Genomic DNA, 23705 nt, shown 5'->3' with positions numbered 1-23705 from the left:
CCGAATTAAATGACAAAGACTGTTCAGCTTGGGTAAAATAAAATACTATCTAAGTGCTATCTATAAGAAAACTACTTTAAATACAAAGATATGAATAAGTTAAAAGTAAAAGAAGGAAAAAGATATACCTTGTTAACACTAAGCAAAAGAAAGTTGAAATCACTATATTTCAACAGATTTAAGAACAAGAAATCTTACCAGAGATAGAGGGATAATTCACAATGATACAAGGGACCCAAAAAAGACCATAAATCTACAAACTCAATAAAATACTCCAGTCGACCATATATTGAACCAAGTGTCTATAAATAAGATTTGCACAATAGAAGTTAAGCCTCTTCCACCAAATGAATTATCACTCTTAACACTGCTATGATCTTTTAAAATCGGGGAACAGAAATAGCTCAAGAACCAAGCTGAGAAAATTCTATGCAGGACAAAAAGAGCCCATTGTTTAAAAATCTTGATAAGATTTCCCACTAATATAAACAACTAAGATCAATCTAGAATACTTATTAATATTTCATATGGGAAACATAAAATATGCCTGGATATCTGAAGAACGTGTCAAGATGGTGCTTATCACAGGCCCACAAAGGAAAAATTCAAGAGAATTTTTAAATCAGTGTCCCAAGCTATTTACACATACCTTTCTCCTACACTGATGTTTCTGACAATCACGCATCTTAACACACTTAGTTTCACAGAGATAAGGTTTATGACATGGCATTCGTTTTGTATGCTTTCCACAGCGACAATGCTTTTCTACTTCCTGTAAGAATCAAATAAATGCTATTGAAACTAACTTTTGTGAACATGATTTTTTTTCACATTGCAATCTCTATAATTACTAAAAAATGAAGGAGAAAACTTTTTAGAGCAAATTTGTATGAGAGACTTTACCAAAACTAAAGCTGAATTTCCTAAAATACTTGTTTGTATCTACTTTGTTCCAAAAGATTTCATATGAATTTCCATTATTAAATTTAGTAGGAATTTGATATTAAATAGTAAAATACCACATATCAAAATCACTTACATCTAGTCATACCATGACATCTGCACATCTTGTCTCAATAAAGCAAGAAAATTGGATTATCTAGTAAGCTAACTTTTTGACTTGGTAGTATAGTTATAACCAAAGTGACACATATAACTTTAAAGTCTCAGGTAAGTCCAGGCATTTGTTTCTTTCCATCATCACTAAGCCTAATTCATCATTGCTCTGAATGTCTTCTGGGAACCAATAACCACTCTAGACTATAATAGTGAGACTGTTCAAACTTTACCAAGCAAAAACAAACAAAAGGTAATTTTTGGATTTGATTGCTGGCATACTCTCCTACTGCTTTACTATAAATAATAGGTTACTAAACTCATCCAGATCATAACATAGCTGTTTATGAAACTAAGTAATGGAAAACAATTACAGAACGAGAACAATCCCATCTGACATATTATAATAGATAGCTCTGAACGGTAGTTATTGCAGGAGATGACTAACTTGTCTACATGTTTCACAAGGACCTCGGTGACAACGCTGTGAACATCTATGCATTCCACATTCAAGTACTTTGTCACAACTGTCTCCACAAGTTGGTACATCTTCTGTACAAGGCAAAGAAAATTCTGAAAGCAGACAAACAGTTAATAGTAAGATACAATTATTAGAAAGCACTAAAAACGTACCACGTTCCTTTGGTTCCCTAAAGAATGATAGCCTTTTCAGACTGAATTTTTGCATCTACATAACTATTGGAAAAAAATTAATGAGAATGATCCCAGTACTTGTCAAGTTAATGCTTTACAAAACAATTTGACACATGACAAGTTACCATCCTTAAGAAGTACATTTTTAGGCGCTACTTCAGAAATATTTATCTGAAAGAAATGAATAAGATCACATAAACCTCTATGAAGAATTCCACAATATGGAATTATAAAAAAAATTTTCTAACAACCTTACAAGATTTAACAAAAAAAGATGTAGTTTTAAACACATCATGAAACTCACCTTTAACATAAACCTATTAAGACAGATGTTGACAATAATTTTATACATGTTTGCTGGTATTGGTGCAGTCAAGGAAGTAGACTCAATCTGCAACCCTTCTACTGCGTTTCCCCAAAAATAAGACCTCGCCACACAACCAGCTCTAATGCATCTTTTGGAGCAAAAATTAATATCAGACCCGGTCGTATTTTACTATAAGACTGGATCTTATATAATATAACATACGGTATGCCTTTATCTCAAAGCAGCCAAAACTAAATCTACTTATAACTCAATATACAATAACAGCTTGAGTATGAGGTTTCCTTTATGTGCACATTAGGCACTACATTAAATAGTTTATGTGTATTTTATCATTTAATTCTCACAATTATCTTATGAAGAAGATAATATTATTGTCCCTATTTAACTTGAGAAAAACATAGTTCATGAAGGTGTAATTTGAGCTCAGATATACTTGACTCCAAAGTCTGAGTTCCTAGTGCATGTGCTATATTGTCTTCTCAACTAAACGTAGAAATCTAACATCAAATTTGTATTATTATTGAAACTACATTATGACCTCCCGGAAAATTAGGAAATTACTCTAGTTAGGAAATTACTCTAGTTAGGAAAGTACTCTAGTTAGCATGAAAAATAATCATACCCCATTAAAGGTTTAAAAAAAGTCTTACTTGACTTCTGACATGGACAGAATCTCTTCCCAGATCGAGGACATTCTCCACAAGCACCAACATGACAAACTTGCTCACATGTATGATTACCACATGGCAATGTTTTTCCACATACCTGAAATAAAATGCAGTAAGCACTAGTGAAGGACTTAAAAGTTAAAAAAAACTTTGTACATGACATAATCCATTTTTCAACAACAAATATGCAAATTCTTTATGTTCCTCATGTTTTACATCTTACACAGGTATCATGTATACATACATAAAACACATACATATATATACATGTTTACACAAACACACACACACACACACAAAAAAAGTTTCCTATGCACCAAAGAGCATTATTTTTAAAACATAAGAAAGCAAAAAGAGCTTCATATGGTCACCCACCAAAAATTTGCAAATGGTACTAAAACCATGTGAATTCTAGGACGAGCCATCTACAAAATCAATCCTACTTCCTCAACTGGATTAACTCAAGAAGGAGGGAGGAGTGTTGGCTGAAGAGAGGAGAAAGAGAGGGAGAGAGAGCTAGCAAGAAAGAGCGTACATAGGTACTGAACGCAAAATTCAACAAATAGCTGTTACTTTGAAAAAAAATTACCCTCCAGTAGTTAAAATATTAAATAGGAAAAGTTTCCGAAACCATGAATAGAATTCATCTTAGTTACTATTCTTCCTCTCCTTTTATCCAACTAAACCTAAGTAGCATTTCTAATCGTGCTTTCCATACTCTTTAATACCCACCCTTCAAGACACATACGTACTTACCTGACCACAGTGCCACAGTGGACTTGCACAGCTTCTTGCAGCTATTTGTTTGCCACAAACACACTTCTGTCTACTAACTCTTGGACAGGGAGGACAACTTCCTAAAATCACAATGACAAATTAGCATAGAAACATTATAAAAGTAACAGAGACTGCTTTGACTTTGGCTAACAGGTATGACCTTTCACCTGCATGACAAGGATTTTCACATTTATGTTGTCCACAAAGCAACTTCCGCCCACATGGCAGCTGACAGGACCACTCCTTGGCACTGCACCTACGAGGGATGGGTTTTGCTTTCTTACAGTAACAAGTAGTTGTGACCATCTTTGGACAAGGAGGGCAGGGCCCTAGAATCCGATGAAAAGAAAAAAGAAATCAGAAATCAAAAGTTAAAACTTTCAATTCTTATATCTATTAGTGATTTCTAAAGTTTTCTTTACTAATACTTTAAAAGTCATTCCCTTTCAGTATTTTCTAATGTAAAGTTAAGTTCTGAATTCAATTTTCACAATTTGTTTGCCTCAACGTAAGCAGAAATAACCACCACAATTACAAATGTAATACGTAACTCACCTGGGTGACAGAGGAGTAAACATTTATGGCCACAAGGAGGTTTAAATTCTCTCTCACATACTTGGCCGCATGAATGAGGCACAAGCCACGGATCCAAAGGAGGATCTTCTACTTTTCCACAGTAGCAATAGTACCTACTAGGTGTGTCAGATCGTTTGTATTCAAACCTACACTTTGGACTACAAAGAAGAATTACTAACGTTAATCTCATTTTTCAAAGTGACATGAGAGACAAGAATATAACTACACTTAGTAATATAGTATACTCAATTAGTTTTATGTAAGATACTCTTTGCTCCATTTTTATATCAGTAAAAAACAAGATTTTACTAACATCAATTTCAACTATCCAGAACAGCTCTGTCCAATATAATTTCCTGAGAAGATGGAACTGTTCTACAGCTGCCAAGTCTAATATAGTAGTCAATAGCCACATACGGCTCGTGAGCACCTAAAATATGACTGATGCATACAATTGAGAAAGGCACAGAACTTTCATAATTTTTAAAAATTTAAATAATCAGATGTGGCTAGTTGCTACTGCATTCAACAGTCCATATCTAGATTACATTTATATCCTGGCTTCACCACTTAAGATTAAGAGAAGTCTAAAGATATTATTTTACTTCAATTAACTTCAATAGCCCCATTGGTAACATGGGAATAAAATCTCTCCCAGATGACTGAGAATTATTTTTACAAAGTACCTACTATATCTAAAATGTTTTTAAAAACTACACTACCACAATTTTACAAATACCGGGGTGCCAAAAAATGTACACACATGACTTGTATTCACCTTTTGTTATCGGTATATATTGAGTGTTACAATTTTTTTTAAATCAGGCTATTCAGCTTTATTTGACAAAAATTTGTGTATTAACAGTGGTTAAGTCCACAAGAATGAATAGTTTACCTTTGACACTATTCGTTCAGTAAACACAAGATAGATACAACTATTTTCTACAAAGTACCTTCAATGAATAATATAAAACATAACCATAGTTTTAAACATCTCACACTTTCACAAGCTTTATAAATTTATCCAATGAAGGCTTTTACTGCTTACACATACAGAAGGTGCCAAAAAATGTATACACATTTTAAGAAAGGAAAAAAACTGTATTAAAACTGTAGAGTGTTACAATTTTAACACAGTTTTCTTCCTTTCTTAATGTGTATACATTTTTTTGGCACCCTCTGTGTATTAGTACTTATGGTAATAAGAGGATCCACGTCTGATATGGATCCACGTTTCCTGAAGTCTGAGTCTTTTACAATTTGCGGTCCTCTGTTAAAAAGAACTCAAAATGACAAATATAAAATTAGTTACAAAAGTGAGTATTTTTGCGAACACAGAGCCCCTGAAGTTTATGCCTCATTATCTTAACAGTAAATCTACCCTCTAGGTTGCCAGTACGGATAAATTTGTTACTGTCTTTATTTAGCAGAGAGAAAATTTCCACTCCCCAACTCTTTCAGGAAATATAATAGAAGTTCAAGGTCAAATAACCATGAATAATAAGCCAAACTAATAAATGTATAAAAATTAGTAAGTGAATAATATACACCTGCAGTTTTGAGAGATTTTGAAGATAAAATTGGGAAGCCTGTGATCAAAATGTGTTACATGACAGTCTTGCACAATGTGATACTAATGTATACTAATACGAACTCCCGAAGTATTGAAATTACGAAGGATTCTAATCCTATGGAAAAGAAATGACAGTTCTTTAAAAAAGATAACAAAGGAACTGTTTCGTAGGGGGGAAAAAACAGTCTGAATGACATTAGTTATTGAAAGGAACTAGCAGTTATACAAATTGGAGGGAAAAAGCCATTTCCATGTCCAGTATCTTCACAAACCAAATGAAACTGAAGGACAAACATGGATACTGAAAATGCCAATAAAGCAACTTATGAGCTACAATTTTCATTTATTTTACAACTTTATATTCCAACTAAATTAGAAAAATTACCAAGGCCAGGGATAATCCTTCTTCCCAAAATCATCATCTGTTAAAGAAGATACTAGAAACTGGCTGTCTTTAGCCCACTTCTGGATACAGGGCATGTGAAAGATACAGAAACATCCTGAACAACTCCAAACCTAAGACAAAAGTATCAGAAATTAACACATATGCAATGATTTTTCTTTCATAATTACACAATATTTTAAAATGAACACCACACTAAATTATTGTCAAGAGCAAAGTACGGGATTAAAGAAAAAAATCTCCTTCCAGAATCATAGAAGAAATGTTCTTTATAAAAATTTATTTAAATGTAGAACACTTTAAAGAAAAATATTATTAATCGTCCAGATTCATTCAGCTGGAAATAACTACTGCTAACATTCCGGACAGCCTCCAGTTATTTTTTAAAAATATATTTCATATTTTTTAAAAAATGAGATCATACTGTACTGATATAAAACTTTATAGCCTTTTTTTACATAGTATAAGCATTTACCCTTACCAAATATATTCATACAACCTGGTATTTACAGCTGCACAATATATCTTGTAGATTTATATACCATAATTTATTTAACCAATTTCTGGTTGTTGACATTTAGGTTATTCCAATTTGAAATAGTACTACAAAGGAATCCTTAAACACAAATATGTACATATAATCTCTATATTGCCCTTTTGTTGTATAAAACCTATTAGTCTACCACTTAATGCTAAATTCCAAAAATTAAAAACAAAAAATTTGAAAATATATATATAATGTGTATATATATATATATATATATGTATATAAGATTAAGGAATAGTAAATTTTTAAAACCTACCAATACTTTGATATAAAAATCAATTCTCCTGTCATTATAACATTTTGCAACTGTTTAATAAAAACAGACATGTAGTGTATTATATATTACATATAGCTGGCAATAGCATTAAAAAAAGCCGACTTCTTAGTTTGCGTTCCTCCCAAATCAGTGCTTGAGAAAAGAACTGGGGTGCAGGAGTGAGGGCACAAGATGGGAAGAGGAACCACCAGTAAGTGGTACAATGCTGAACTGTTTCCCGCTAAGGGCAGTGCTGCTAGGAGCCTCTAAAGAACCATGAAAAGCAGGCCGAGGACCATCCCAGCTCCAACCCCTAACGGAGAAGAGGCTGGGGCACATTCACCAGTTCCCTGTGGTGGAATGTAACTCCCCTGCGCTTCTGCCCTATACCCATGTACTGGCTGAGTTTCCAAGGAGAAAGCATTGAGGTTAAAAAAAAAAAAATCCACACACAGCAAGTGTTTAAGGTGTGACTGTATCCACAAGGAGAGACTATTCATCCACTGAAGATGAAATCAGAATAAACCAACCACATATGACTCCAGGCACTGACGGCATCTGCATCTGCTAAGCTACCCGATCCAACACATGTTAAATTTCTGATTCACTCAACATGACCAACCCATTTCCTGATTTTCTTTCTCTAGGCCATTGCTGCTGTAAGAGCAGTGGATTCATCTAAGGTCTAAATGTTGAGTCTATCATATTCAGTCATCATATAGATAACTTTGCCATTAGGCCTCTAAGTATATGAGTTATGTCTGACTCCATCCCTCCCCAATGACCTTAGGCCACTTTCCACGGTGTCTTCAGCACAAGAAAAGCTCACTGATAAACCGTAAGTGTCATTGCTAGGTCTTTCCTTGAAAGCAAGGACCATATCTTTCTTTTTCTAAACCTGCGGAAAGTAGTGAAATAAAGTCCATTTTTACATTTCAGTATTTGTGGGAATCTCTAAAGTATAAAGATATTAAAAATGCTTTATCAAATTGATATGTGCTTTAAAAATGAAAATACTTGCTTCAGTTATATTAATAGTGCTAAAAATATTGATGCTCATTTAGGGGTAATTTTTTAAATTCCAGATTTACAAAACAAAGATCAATACATTTCTCAAATGAAGCATTTTTAAACAAAAATAAGCAAAAACATAATAAAGGGTTCAGTACTTCAAATGCAATATAAGTTATTTAGGGAGATACATTTAGTATAGATAAGGAGAAAAACTTACTGCCTGGTTTCTCTTCACTGAAGCAATACAAATTAAGCATGTCATAGCCCCTGCTTGAAAAGCTTCATTTACATACTGTTTTGTTCGCTCTAATTCACATGTATCTCCATCTTGAAATTTAAAAATTGAAAACTTCATGTTAAGCAACATCTGAAAATAATACACACTCACTAACAGCACCACATTATGCAAGAACTGTCTAGCAATATCAACAGTTCAAAATATAGCTAAAAATGAGAAGTTTAAAAAAAAGCAACCAGTGAGCTGCAAAGAGGTCATAAAGCCCATGCATTAAATCTTATGTACTTTATTCAAAAGCAGTACTTCAGCCCTCCCTCAGAGTACACTTGCTCTTACTGCTGTTAAGAGTCCTTAACAAATTTAGTGGGGGCAGAGCCATAGGTAAGAGCAGCACGCTGTCAAGTCACAAGGAAAAGCACAGCAAAAAGCAAAATGAAACAAACTGAAAGTCAAAGTTCAGCAGAACCATTTAGCCTAAATATAATAAGCGTGTGTGTGTGTGTATGTGTGTGTTTGACATATAGCTTATTCTTAATAAAAACTTGTTGAATGAAAAGATACTCAGGTCTTTACAGTATAATAACCTTCCTTCATTAAATTATGTTCTTTATTTCTGCTTAAAAAGGAAGCATGAACTTCTTAGAAAAAAATATTAGCCTACATTTATTAGCCTACATTTACTTTCAGCAATTCCTCAGCATTTATTTGCTCGCACTGTTCTATTAGTATTTCGGTGGAAATTACATGAGCTATATTTATCTTCATTCTACAGATGAGAAAACTGAAGCACAGAGCAATTAAGCAACTTCAGTAAGACTCCAAAGTGAGTCCTCTTAACCTACACTATGCTGCTGCAAGGGGTTACTACAGAAAGGTCCAAGAAATAACAGTAACAGTAAAATCAAAGGCAGAGAAACTACCCAAAAGCACACAACACTAAAAGGGCAGCAATATGAGTCACTTTAGTGTATGAGAAATAAACCTACATACCTTTAGTCCAATAAAGATGGTTCAATAAAGGTTGACTGAGTAATAGCTTATTAAACTATCATAAGTACAGAACTTATGCCAATAAAATGGTTCAAAGCAAAATTTAAATTACCAAAAAGAAGAACTAAATAAGTAAGACACTTGGATAATTCTTTACTTTCTAAAATGATCTAAGTAAACACAGCACTTACAAAAACTTGCTCTACTTTAATGGAAACATTAATTTAGGATGTTAAACAAAATATACATAAAATTACTCCCCAAACAAAAAAATATTATAAAATTAAAGATAATTGCTTTATTTTAAATAAACATTGAAGTTTAAAGAGTATCCTTAAAAGCAGACTTGATAATCATATCCTGTGTGCTTATTTTGTTTTTCAGTATAGCTGGCTTTAGCAAATGCGTAACATTTTAAATTTCATCTAATTTAACAGCTAACATGTAAAATAGAATATGAGAACAAGATGAAATCGGCTTTAACAAAATAAAGTCTAATCTTTTATTTATAAGATTTATGTAAGATTTCTTTGAAAATTGTATTAAAGTTGGCTGCAACAATAAAGTACACTGTCCAGGATGTCACGGTAAATTGCATGGCATTTGAAGTCATGTATTTTAAACAGATTACCCTAGTAACTGAAGAAAAACGAGTATGAGGAGGCCGAGACTAGAAGCATGAAGTATCAGTTAAGAGGCAGTTACAGCAGAATAACCAAAAATGACCTAAGTCTCTATCTGTCTCAGTTTTCTCATCTTTAAAATAATAATAGTAAATTCTACCTCATAGTTATGTGGATTTAATTCACATATAACACAGCTGTAGGTGCCTGAATTAAGGCAATGTTAGTATGTAGGAAGAAGAGGGGTAGACTTAAGAAATTTAGGAAGTAAAACTCTGCAGGACTTAGTCACATGTAGATTGTGTTGGTTTTAAAAGTTGATGTCAAGATTAGGAAGGAGAGAATGCTGTGCTTGATGAGATGTCTGACGCGGGAAGAGAGGAGAAGTGGTAGTCAATGAAACCCACATATGTACCATCCCTGCTCCCCGATTTCTGGCTTCTGTGGGTAACCAGGAAAACTGTGGTGCTACTAATTGAGATAAAGAAAACAGGAGAAGAAATGAGTTATCTTTCAACATATGTTTGATGTGTCCATAGGCCAGGCCAGCAAGATAGAGATACTCACCAGGAAGTTGACCATGCAAGTCTGAAATTTAAGAGAAGAATCGCAAAAGTACAAAGGCTGTGCTCAGGTAAAAAGAATGAAATTCTTTGGTAAAGCCCTGGTGTCCAATTCACTAACGTGAGATGGAAACCATCTTATTACTCTGGCATTTATTGATCAAATTTCCTTACTTACACAAAGGAACGAAAATCAGTATTTATGGATTTGACACAAAACAGCATAAGAAAAACTGCCTTAATACTTTTAAGATGAACGCCAGATTAAAAGTTAATTAAAATTTAAAAATGATGGTTCCTAAACACTGGGAAGAAATACTGAGTTACATCACTGAATTTCCTATTTAAAAATAAGATCTGTCTCTACCTAGAATCGTTTAAGTGAGGTCCTCTTGAAGCAGGAAACTTAAGGTTACTTTCTATGATGAAGTCCTCTAGAAGTCCTCCAAACCTTTATCAACTTTTACCTGGCTAAGCCAGACTTAGTCAAGCTTCCTAACCTTAATTCTTCAGCAAATATGATAAATTCCTTGGAAACCTACTTGACAATGTGTATCTATCCTGATGATGCCATCAGGATTCCCAGCCAACTATGGTATTGTTGATAATACAACAAGAATATTCTAATAATGACTTTAAGTATAAAATGTTGAAAGTGTATAGCACTTACCTTTAAAATAATCTATTTTGACATTTAGTAGCAAACCCTTCAAAGCAGCATCACTTTGGTCCCCTTTCTCATAAACAAATATGGCTTTTAAGAGTAACCCAGATATAAACAAGATATAACGTAATTGTATACATCAAACCCGAGAAAACTTTAAGTTGTTTTTTTTTAAGTATAAAAGTCGAAAGTTGTAATATATAAAATAAAGGAATAAAGTCAAGAAATAAAATTGACTTCAAGACACATTGAACATGATAACAAAGAGGAAAAAAATGAAGACTAGATTTAAAGGAGTAATCAAAGTCAAGTCCAATCAAATCATAACCAGAAACGACTTGGACCACTTATCTCCTGAGGAGGTTTGGCATCCCCCTCCCAGCATTCTAATGAAATACCACTTAAAGGCACAGAAGAACCACGAAGGCTATAAAGGACATTGCCATTCTACTTGTTTACAGAAAGGTTAGTGTTATACACTAATAATAAAATGTATAAATAATAAAATGTACAAAAATTCAATTCTACAACACAAAAACGCTCACTCATAAGATGCAAAAACTATACCACATAGAGTAAAAGTGTTTTTAAGAAGTCAGGAATATATTTTCATTAATATAAAGTCAAAATTTAAAAGATCATACAGTACCTGTCTGAGTAGTGTAAGTTATAAATGTTTTAGCAACTATTTTTCCCCGTTTTCCTTCAAAATCTTCATCTCCTTCTTCTTCAGAGGAAGAGCTAAAGTGTTCCTCAACAAGTTTTTTGGCCGCAGCTTGATTAGCTTTCTTGATTTCCTCAAATTTCCTTTGAGACAGTAATTCTGCTTCAAAGAAAAAAAATGAGATTCATTTCTGCAAAACAATCTCTCAAAACACAAGGCATGCTGTACTAATATGTCACTTTAAAATACAGATTTAAAAATCATCTTTACAGCATTTTACTTTTCTATCATCCATGAAAAAAAGTATTTTCAAATTTCTTGTCACACAACCGAATGAAAATTTTCACTTTTGTTAAATATCCTGTTAAATGCAACAAATTCTTCTAGAAAAGGAATGACTAACAAAGCAATAAAAAAAAATAAAATAAAGGTATGATAAAAGTATCAAAACACTGGTGAGCAATCTCAAGATAAGGACATTTTAACAAAAAATAAAATTGTATGTTTAAAAAATAAATCTTACACAGTGATTTTTAAGAGGTGGGAAACATGCCCACTCAGAGCACATCCAAATCAGTGGGAGGCAGGTGCTTTTTTAAACTACCCCCTTCCACACTATAGACCATCCTGGCCTGGCCCACCAAAGACTGAAGAAACAATATTCCCACTACATTTATATAATTTGCTTCTTAGAAAGCTCAAGGACTTTTTGCATTAATTAAAATGTGGTCACACAAAGAGGAAAAACTGAGGGTTGTTAGATGGGCAGGGGGGTGGGGATAAGGGGAAAGGTGAGGGGATTAGAAAACAGTCGGTAACCACAAAACGGCCTCAGGGTTTTTGAAAAATAATTTGGGGAACGTAATCAATAACGTTGTAAAGATTTTGTAGGGTATCTGATGGACACGTGTCCCATTTGGGAGACCACCTCAGGGAAGATGTAGATGCTTGATCAATGTTCTGTACACCTGAAGCTGAACAATAATGAATGCCAACTATAATTTTATATATATAATGTGATGGCTTGGTGCGATGTCAGAGGGATAGTGGATGGGGAGATGGAGGAAGGGGGGGTCCACAGTGTGAGGGATATTAATGATGAACGTCTAAGTATTACCTTGTCTTGTACACCTGAAACTAATTTTTTTAAAAAATGCACCAAAAAAAAAAAAAAATGTGGTCACAAAACATATACTATATTTAACATTAATTCACACAAAATGTTGCAAACACAGAAAATATGCTTCATACAACAACTTCCTTCCAAAAAGCAACATTAAATAAGTTTTGGATTAGTTCTTCCACTATTCTCTTTAGCACTGTCTGTACTTTTCATTTTGTTACCTGGTTAAACAATAATAGAAAAAAGTAATAATAATTAGATTACTTCTAGCACATTCCCAGTGAGACTTCAAACTCACGACCAATGACCATGGGAATTTTCTTTAAGCGCTAAGTAAGTGCTAATACTCTTACGGACAGCAACTGTAGTTTAAGAAAGGAGCCACAAGCATACTGCATTGCTCTGAATTCGTTAGTGCCCATATTGAGAGGATTTTAAGTTTACTAATTTAAAATTTTTAACAATTAATTTAAAAGTCACTTTATGCTTGAAGTTGATGAGCCACTAGCAAAATAAGCTTTCTTATTTTTAGGTGGTGTATTTGTACTTAATGAAACTTTACGTTTTAGTTCCTCATGAAATGTTTTCCTTTTCTTGTGGCAGCCAGTGTGGTCAGGGACTAGGCAGTATTTCAAGTAAAACTGGAGGAAAATGTACAGTGACGTCGGAATCTTGGAGCATTAGGAGAAAAGTAATGGCTATAAGATATGACTCAAATCTTGATATATAAAAAGAGATGATAAATGTGGGTAATTATGGGAAATCAGCACTTAAGGATACATTTTTTAAAAGACTGAATTACCAAATATAATACAAACATTCATAACCTGATGTATGTATCCACATCTCAGACATTATACCTCACAGACAAATCTCAATTATCCAGGCGAAGAATGGCTGCTTTTCTACTATCCATAAAGTCCAAGAAAGTTTACAAAAACTGTCCATAGATCTCAAACTTGTAAACCTCACCACCACCATAAACTCAGTAACTGAAAGCTAAGAGAATACTACCTACTGTAAAATAGCTTAGGAGAAAAAGCACTCAGAAGCTCAATCTGCTCCTCCCCCCAAACAATGTACTTTGAAAAATACATTCCAAACACAAAAATAAACTGAATTCAGGGATTATTCCCACGGCCCCAAACACTCCTCCACTGGGAAGGACGATTTAGAGTTGCGTGTACACTCTCAGGCTCCACTACAACACAGCCTTCAATGAAGGCTATTGGCATGCGGGAGGAGGCCACACCAGATACATCCCAGAAAAGGACCTGAAATTTGTGAATAAGAACAGAGAAAAGTACCAGAAGCAAAAGTGCTTAGCGACATAGACAATTAAAGTTACTAAACTAAAGCAATCAGGTAGAGATGGAAAATGACCACGGGGCCCCAGAAGTAGGAGACAATGAGAAACGGGAGTACACAAACCCAATTTACATGGGAGTTTTATGACTCGGTACAGCTAACTGTTGCCATGCACAAAGGTAATAAAAGTCACAAAATATTATTTTATAAGAAAATCTATTACCCAGATTTTTATGAGAATTTGGAAAAAAAACAGAGAAACAAACACCAAAAAAAAGAGAGAGAGAGAGAGAGAAGAACCAATTTAGCTTTTAAAAGTATGTATTCACCAAATAATAGTATACGCTAAATGAGACCTCCAGGCCAAAATTGGCAACTTTCGGCCCAGAGATTTAGTAGGCAAAGAGTGACGGGACCAATACTGGACAGAGAAGTCACAAATTAACATCAATTAAAATTAAGATAAAATTAAGATGGAAATCTGCCCAGAATGCCGAAAAGAGTAGCTGCCTGAAAGGTTTGAGAGGTGAGGCCAATAATAAACTCCCGAAGGAGAAGTGAATGAAAGCAAGGGCAGAAGCAGTTCTGACTTTAAGTGCCTCAGCAGACATCCAGGTGCGACCGAGGACGGGAGCCATGCATGCTCCCCACCGGCGACGGAAGTCTGCAGAGCTTCCGAGCCCGCGGGGCCGCGCCTGGCCGAGCTACCTGCAGCCGCGGCGGTCGCCGCTCCTCCGGGGCTGGGGCCGGGACCCGCCGCGCCCCCCGACCCCTTTTCTCGCCCTCTTCCGGCGCCGCGGAGATGGACTCCATTTCCCGAGGAGGGGACCGCAGTGGCCCGTCCTCGGGCTCGGCCTCGGCCACCGGCCACCTGGCGCCAGGAAGCGTCCATCCCTGCAGAGGAAAAAAAAAAAAAAGTAGTGGAAGGAGCGTGAGTGCAGCGGTGCCGAGGCAGAGAAAAGGGGGACAGGGGTGGAAGCCGGTGTGGGGGGCCGAACGAGGAGGGTCTCAGAAGGGCGGAGACCAGGTTTAAAAAGGTCGCGGCCCTGTGTCTCCCGGAGGGCGAGTCCCGCTAAACTAGAGCTTCGGAGATGGACCGGAGAGGGGACTAGGCAGAGAAGTGGACTGCAGGGCAAGGAGCATCCAGCACCGGAGAAGGAGAGCGAGGGGGGAAAACGAAAGCGCCTCCACAGCTTCAAAGGAAGCGCAGTCTGGGTAAAGCTGCCGAGTGACCCCGCGGCTCCCGCGGGGAACCCACTGCACTAGCGGACCCCAAGGAAAGCTACGTCTCCTAACCGACGGCGCCTGTCCCCAGCGACTACAACTCCCAGAAGCCCGCGTCCACCGCCCTCAGAACGCGTGGCATCACTAGCCGCTTCCTCATCCGGGAGTGTCGGGGGTGGGGGTGGAGAGGTGCGTTAAGGAGGGCTCCGAGCGCGTGCGCTGACTGAGCTGGGCCTTCAGAAACTACAATTCCCGGCGTGCTCTGGGTCTCGGGTGGGGTCGACAACCACAGGGCTCAAGGTGAGAAGGTGGGTGGACCCTGAGATGTCATTTACCTCAGAGGGTGCTGCTGATTCCCCGCAGCTGCCTAAACCCAGCTAGGTATCGGGATTCTGTTGAAGTGGCTATAATTGACTGCCCTCCATCTTTGGCCTTGCCTTTGGCTTTCAGCTAACAAAACTTTTCTCACTGATAGAAAAAAAAGTACTTACAATGAAAACATGCAGCGTCGGGGAAGAGAAAGGGAGAGCTGAGGGAGTTTGCACCTTTCTGAATTGCCACAGTGATGTAGAGGAAATCTAATGCCTATTATTGTAATAGTCCTTTAAGTAATTTACAATATGCTTTTCCTGAGCAGGCCGATTTTACCTCAATGACAGCTCTCTAAAGTAGATGTTAGTAAGTAAAGTAGTTGAGGCCAGAACCTAAGTCTTCTGATTTTGCTGAGTTTTCCAACAAAGATAAATGATAGATAGATAGATAGATAGATAGATAGATAGATAGATAGATAGATAGATATTAAAATTTGGGGGTCTTTCTGGGATTAAGAAATATAGACTGCTGTTTGGGACTACATAATCCTCATGCAACTCTTCAGTTTAACTAATTCCTCTACATTAATAATAAATATCTAATATTGACATAGCATTTATTTAAGTGCCAGGCATTACTCAAAGTATTTTACACGTATATATTAACTGTAATAGCCACAATAACCCTATTATTATCCCTGTTTTACTGCTGAGAACACCATGGCATGGAGAGGTTAAGTAACTTGCCCTGAGTCATATGGCTAGGTATTGGTATCATTGATCCCATTTTTTTTTTAATTAGGAAACAAAGACACCGAAAATTTCTTATTCAACATTCTAGTAGAGCCAGGATTGTAACTGAGTAGTGTGACTCTTGGCCTATGCTCTTAAAAACACCATGCTATATGATTACTGGGTAAATGTATTTAATGTTTACCTAGAAATTCCATTTACTTTTAGAGGACCTAACAAGGCAAAAGCGTCACATAAGCAGAATTTTTCCCCTGCAATATTATGCAATGATAATTGATCATCATAATAATTACTTTAGAATCAGAAAGAATCTTGTATGCTTTCTGAATGAACAAACATTTATTATAGTATTTAAAAAACATAACAGTAGAATAAATAGTGTATATTTATAATACAATGTGGAAGCATGTGTAAATTTAGAACACATTTTCAAAGGCTACCTTTGCTGATATGTTTACTTTGAAATTTCAGATAACATTTGGGGTGAATAAGAGTTATTTGTGTTAATCAAATCAGAGCATAAATATATAACTTATGATAATTTATGTTATGAAGATAAATATATAATTAAAGATTATAAAGACTGATAAATATAATTGTACAGTTCTAATTAATTTCAGTTCTTAAAAATACTACTCACAAGAATAGCCAAAAACAAAAGACGACAATATAAAGTGTTGACAGCAATGTGGAACAACTGGAACTCTCATACATACTGGTAGGAATAGAAATTTGCTCAGATACTTTAAAAAAATGTTTGACAGTATCTATTAAAGCTAAACATGACCTATTTCTAAAGCACTATAACCAAGCAATTCCATACATGGATATGTACCTAAAAGAAATGAGTGCATAGCTCCACAAAAACTCATGCTTAGAACAGCTTTATATATAATAGCCAAAAACTACAATAGAAAATTAAATTGTGACATATGCATATAATGGAATGCTATGCCAAAAAAACAAACAAAAAACAAACCAAAAAAATGACACATATAGCAAGGTTGGTGAATGTCAAAAATATCATGTTAAACGAAAGAGGCCAAACACAACAGAGAACTTACTTGTGGTTCCAGTTTCATGAATTTCCTGAACAATAGAAGCTAGATTAGTGCTTACCTCTGGTGAAAGTGAGAAGATTTTAACTGGGGAAAGGAATGATATATCCATCCTCCTGAGTGGTGGAGAAATTCTGTCTTGATCTGGGTAGTAGTTTCACTTGTAGGTATATATGTAAAAACTCAAAAAATAATACATTTATGATTTGTGCCATTAACTATATGTATGCTATACCTCAAGTTTTTAAAACAACTTTAAAATAAAATATAGAAAAATAATACATCTTAATACTTTTATTGTCCAACCATTTAAAAAATGTGGTTTAATTGTATTTAGTTGTCCATTACTGACATATCATCCTGACATGGATTCTTTTTGCTGGTGTATCCATACACAACTTCCCAAATACATTTATCCTTGACAACTACATCTATACTGAGGTAAACACTGTGCCAGTTGTCAATTTATTGTCCCTCAGCTCCAATTCACCCTTCAGTATATGCTCTGTGATAAAAGACAGAACTTTAAGTATCTACACAGAAAGCACCATATTAAGTTTTCTCAGCAGAGGGCACTGGAGAGACATTGCAAGAGGATGGTGCTCTCTGGTATTTCCTGCTGCTACCCCTCACAGGAAGGCAGCAGCCTTGCCGCCTTTGCCTGGCCTGTGATAACCTTCGAGCAGCCCTCTCAACTTGGAAACTGGCCCCAAGGCTTCCTGCAAACACCAGTGCCCTGAGTCATCACTCACTTTACAGCTGACAGTCCACCCCCACCCCATACTCTGCACCTGCCACCATTCCCACTCCAGACTAGGGCATAATGCACCTATGTCTGGGCTCCCATTCTCTCTGCATGCCCACCCTATGAGTACCTGATCACCCGCACTCCCAATAGACTGCAGATCAGCTGTGGCCAGAACAAACCAGCAAACTTGTCTGATATCCAATGGTCGGAAACTACACCTCCAATAGGATCTGAACCCCAGCCTTGGAGAGGAGGACCCTTACAAGTCTGTCCTTCCTTGGGTATTCTCCATTAGCCTTAGAATACCATATATGATTTCCTTATAGTCATTCTTCATCAGGACTTAATAATTCTTTATACTAAACTTAACCTCTGTGTGGTTTCTATTCCTGATTCAACTCAGACTATTAAAGACACTGTACGTTTTATATCAGTTTTACTTGAAATACTGGATATGACCCAACCAAATTAACTATTAATATAACCAAAAAAACAAACAAAAAAAACACAAAAAATGGGAAAAGTGTTAAGGAAATAAAGTATACAACATAAAGTGCAATATATATATATATCAGCCAAAAAGGTAAGAAAAATGTTCTGTCATATATGGGGCAGAAAATTTTAAAAATTAAGTGATTACATCACAGAAATGGTGGCATGAGGAGAGTTTCTTGAAATCTCACCTGGAATTTCAATAAATTGAACAGCTATAATTCAACAAACGACTCCCTGCATAGCACACAGGCACACCTGAGATACACACAAATCAAGTCATCAAAAGGAAGAGCACTGGGACTTCAGAAGCTCTCCATATCCCCCCACGGATGCAGTGCCCTGAGACCCAGGCAATCTGCTCACAGAGGAGAAGCCAACCTTCCAGGGAAACCACCATCACTTGCGAAGCCAGAACAATGCAAAAGAAAAATATATTGCTGCAGTGTGAGAGAGAATAAAAGACTGCAGTGGGAGAGAAAATAAAACATTCCACCAACACCTACTGGAAAGCAAAAGAAAGACCTCTTCCTATCAACCTGTTGCAGAACCCACTCCTGTAGATGCCTAGCAAGAGAAATAATAATGAAAAGTCTCCAGAAAATGAACTTAAAGACATGGAAAAATGTCACTTAAATGACAGTGATTTCAGACAGAGAGAGAGAGAGAGAGAGAGAACCAGCTGGAGGCAGGATAATTCATTAATATGTTGTGATCTCAAGAAATAAGTCAACCACTCTAACTAAGCTATGTTTCATTCCTAGTGACAGCACTGTGAGGTGTTATTGTCTTGAAGTTATGTATAAAGAGACTTCCAGAACCTCTACTATTGTGTATTTTCCTCCTCCCTTTACATGATTTTCCTCATCTCTGCCTAGGCTAAAATGAATTCTTTCTTCTTCTAGGCAATTGTCCTACCAGTCTCCGGAAGAGTTTATTTATTTATTTTCAAATTGCCTGTAGTGACCCATTAATTAATCATGAAATCGATTTAGTGATTTGCAACCAGCATTTTTTTGAAAGAACTGAAATATAATAGAATAGATAAAAGCAAAAGTTCCCAAGTGCATTGCATGTTATAAGGGTGAGCGTTCTTTTCCAAAAGGCTTGTTACAGCGGTGTGTTTTCTGGATCACAATACACAATGCATTTTATATGGGTCATAATCAAGGAAGTTTGAACAGACTGCCCTAGAAATATTTTACCCTCATTATTGCACCTGTCCTCTCTCAGAAATATTTTTTTCCTCTCCTTCAAAACCCTGCTGAATATTTACTTCTAAGGATCATTTGCTACCAGCGAGAACAACCTTCCTGGAGGTTGTTTTGTACCTTGGTATCTGTTTTATGTCCTAAAACTGCAGCAAACACTCAGGAAAGTCCAATCAGTAAAGCTAATTCAGGGGCTACTGGATCACTCTGTTTAGCTCATCTTTGCCTTTAGAACTACATGCTTTTTAAGGTCTCTTTCTACCATGAGATTAGGTGTTTCTTTTCTTTAAGTCATCAAAGATAGGTCTGGGAGCTTTCAGCCTCCCAGGCAACTTTATAGATGGAGTATCAGACAATGTGGTGAATTAGTTAACGGTAAATCATTTCATTCTCCTAGTAAGCATCTAGGTTTCTGTGTTGTTGTTGTTGTTGTTGTTGTTTGCTTTTAAGCGTTATTTCTCACATCCTTTGCCTTTCTGGACTCCTCTACCACCACTTATTCACATGTCACTCTTTTAGTCATTCTTTACACTCCATCCACCTCTAATAAAATATATTCAGGCTTCACTAAACAGAAGTGCATATAGCTTTCTAAGCTTTCTAAGTTCAGATGCTCATGACTTTCTACAAAGGGGAAAAAGTGTTTCTTCTTAAAACTTCTTAATGAAACCCAGCCTTTTTGCTATCTTTCTGTAATTCGTTACCAGGAACGTTACAAGCTACAAAACGTCTCTAGGTGTTTGCTGCATTTGATTGCTTAGAGCCAACCATTTTGAAATTATAATTTGAATACAAACAATCCAATTAAAAAATGGGTACATGATCTGAATAGACATTTTTACAAAAAAGACAGACAGGCAAATGAAAAGATGTTCAACATCGCTAATCATCAGGGAAATGCAAAACAAAACCACAATGAGATATCACCTCACATTCTATTCTGTGATACTAGAATGGCTATTATCACAAAGACAGGAAATAACAAATGTTAGCGAGGATGGAGAAAAGGGAACGTTCTGCACTGTTTGTGGGATTGTAAATTGGTGCAGCCACTATGGAAAACACTATGGAGGTTCCTCAAAAAGACTTAAAAGTAGAACTACTTTATGACCCAGCAATTCCACTTCTGGGTATTTATCCAAAGAAAACAAAAACACAAATTTGAAAAGATCTATGCACCCCTATGTCCATTGTAGCTTTACTAGTAATAGCCAAGATTGGAAGCAACCTAGAAAATGAAATGAAAACACTAATTTGAAAAGATATGTGCACCCTCATGTTCATTGCAGTATTATTTGCAATAGCCAAGATATGGAAACAACCTAAATGCCCATCAATGGTTGAATGGATCAAGAAAATGTGGTACATATGTACAACAGAATATTATTCAGCCACAAAAATGAAGGAAATTGTGCCATTTGCAACAACATTGATAGACATTGAAGGCATATGCTAAGTTAAATAAGTCAGACAGAAAAAGATAAATACTATATGATCTCACTTATATGTGGAATTTAAAATAAACCAAAAAAAACCCAAAAAACTTTAGCTCATAGATATAAAGAACAGATTGGTAGTTGTCTGAGACGGATGATGGGGGGGGGGGTGAGTGAAATGAATGAAGGGGGTCAAAAGGTACAAATTTTCAGTTATAAAATGAGTAAATCATAGGGATGTAATGTACAGCATGGTGACTATAGTTAAAAACATTGTATTGCATATTTCACAGTAGCTAGGAGAGTGGATCTTGAAAGTTGTTATCACAAGAAAAAAACTTGTAACTATGTGGTGATGGACATTAAGTGGATTTATTGTAGCGATCATTTTGCAATATATACAGCTATCAAATCATTACAGTGTAGAACTAAAACTGATATAATGCTATGCCAAAAATAATAATTAAATAAATAAAATTATAATTTGAAGTATTTTATCCCGAGTGTACTCCAGCGGAACTGATACATATTGAAGCTCATCCACAGGTTTTAAAATGATGTTTAGACATGTGAGGTGTGTCCAGTTCCATTGTTGTGGAAAAATGACGAGAACCGAGAGACTCAAGCGGCACGCAGAGATCAGGGAGAACACAGCTTTATTACTCTGGCGGGCTGAGCAGGATTATTCCCAAAGACTGAGCACTTACTGGGGTCGGGCGCTTTGTTTTATAGGATTAGGCCTCCGGGTTGGGGGGAAATTTGGCTAGGGTGCCAGGGAGGTCCGTGCCTAGCAGCTGTGATCCCTCAACATTGTTTGACAGGAAGGTCTCTAACCATAGTTCCCAAGGGAGACAGCTTTGAAAAGGGGACGGAGCTCTTAGCGGGGGCTTGCAGGAAAAAAACCATCCCAGCATCATCAGGGTCAACACCTAGAGAATCTGTTTATCCTTGCCATTTGTTGAATAATATCTGTTCCAAATCTCATACACAATTTGAAAAATAATCATTATCATCATTATTATAACTTTTTGAAAATTTAACTAAATGATAGGTACTGATTTCCTTTTGTCTACAAGTCTATTTACAGCTCAAATAGGTGACTTAGATATGGCTTCCTGTTTAAGAGGATCATATAGTTTGAGGAGAGCAAACTTAACTCAATCCACATTGCCAATATCCATGGCATACTATATTTGATTGCAGAGAAGTGCTTGAAATATGGTTAACATAGATTATGTATTTTTATGTTTTTTTGTGATTCATTTTGAACACACTCTGAGCTGCAAAGAAGCAATGCTTTCTGCTTTGGTGAGGGAGCAGGGGAGCAGGCCCCTTCTCAACGTAAAAGACAGACTAGATCAGTGGTGTTAAATGGAGAAGTCTGTATTCTAGGATTTAGTACCAAACTAAACAAAAGAATTTCTAAAAAGAAAATACAATCCATTATTTCAGTTCAGTAAAAAAACAATTCTCATTTTTCTATCACCATCGAATCTTATCTCCAATCAATGAATTTCAAATACCCAATTATTTTAGACATAAAATTAAAAGGAATATAATCAAAGCAAATTTTACATTAATTTATTGTAGTATACGTCTTTGATAATTTTATATATTTCATGCTCTCTGGGAATTTTGAAATTACAACTGAATGGAACAATGGAAATACCTGCAAATGTAGATCCACTAAGTATGTGTATTTTTTGCAAACTAAGGAGAGTGACTTATTACAAAAAGTTAGTGGGGAAAAAATTATGTTCCTACCCTACAGCCCCCTAAGGGTAGGCAAATGTCCATACCTTGAGTGCTGTGGGTGGCTCATCTGTCACTCTTTCTGCCGAGTGAAGAAATGAGAACACTGGGGGATATCCAGGAACACCAGGGACTTGAGTACCACCAGGTTACCCAGGCTCCTCAGCATCATGAATCTTTATGACAAACCCAGGAAACAGACTCCATGCTCTCTGGAGAACTAACTCAAGTAGCTTCTTGGACCAAGTCCAGCTGGCTGAAGTCCAGCCCAGATAAAACAAAAATGAACCTAACTGAAAAGAAGAGAAACTGGCAATCTGACAAGAAATCCAATATCAACTCTTTTTAAGGGCCCACATTGTCAGGCTGGTGAGTAATTTTGTGGTAAATCTCTATTTTCAGAATCCCAGAGGAATGCATTGGTGAAAAATGCATTCTTTCACCTCTAACTCGTCAGGAAACCAAGAGCCAGACGTGAAATGTAATTCTAGAAAGTATTGTCTTGAATTTACTCAATATGCACTCTGACTAGCTTTAAGTGGAAACATACAGATAACAGGCATGTTATCACCAACTAGAACCCTATAAAACACGCAACTTGGTCTGTATAGAAAGCAATCAAGTACAACCTCATGGTGAAGTAAACATTGAACCAAAGGTCAAAAGTCCAGGTTTTACCTCTAAGCTGTGTGAAT

The 23705-nt window shown here is 36.1% G+C and overlaps 1 protein-coding gene across 4 annotated transcripts in view; it reads right to left on the bottom strand.

The window, feature by feature from the left end:
* The window catches only part of NFXL1 (nuclear transcription factor, X-box binding like 1), a 49890-nt gene extending 34470 nt beyond the window's left edge, over nt 1–15420 (bottom strand). The window contains exons 1-11 of one of the 4 annotated variants that reach the window (XM_081061560.1): nt 15322–15420; nt 14734–14919; nt 11580–11753; nt 8070–8179; nt 6018–6148; nt 4039–4217; nt 3651–3812; nt 3463–3563; nt 2689–2803; nt 1505–1629; nt 650–772 (exon numbers count right to left, since the gene is read on the bottom strand). In XM_081061560.1, coding sequence (XP_080917686.1) covers nt 650–772; nt 1505–1629; nt 2689–2803; nt 3463–3563; nt 3651–3812; nt 4039–4217; nt 6018–6148; nt 8070–8179; nt 11580–11753; nt 14734–14917 — 1404 coding nt within the window. In that variant the 5' untranslated portion in view covers nt 14918–14919; nt 15322–15420. Of the gene's footprint in view, nt 1–649; nt 773–1504; nt 1630–2688; nt 2804–3462; nt 3564–3650; nt 3813–4038; nt 4218–6017; nt 6149–8069; nt 8180–11579; nt 11757–14733; nt 14920–15175 lie in introns of all 4 variants that reach the window. The other 3 variants (XM_081061559.1, XM_081061558.1, XM_081061561.1) reach the window with 3 other exon arrangements.
* Nucleotides 15421–23705: the final 8285 nt, after the last annotated feature.

The sequence above is a fragment of the Rhinolophus hipposideros genome (assembly GCF_964194185.1).
Source record: "Rhinolophus hipposideros genome assembly, chromosome: 1".
In the NCBI taxonomy this organism is placed as follows: domain Eukaryota; kingdom Metazoa; phylum Chordata; class Mammalia; order Chiroptera; family Rhinolophidae; genus Rhinolophus; species Rhinolophus hipposideros.
The sequence above is the reverse complement of the archived record's forward strand: the minus strand, read 5'-3'. Positions and strand labels throughout refer to the sequence as shown.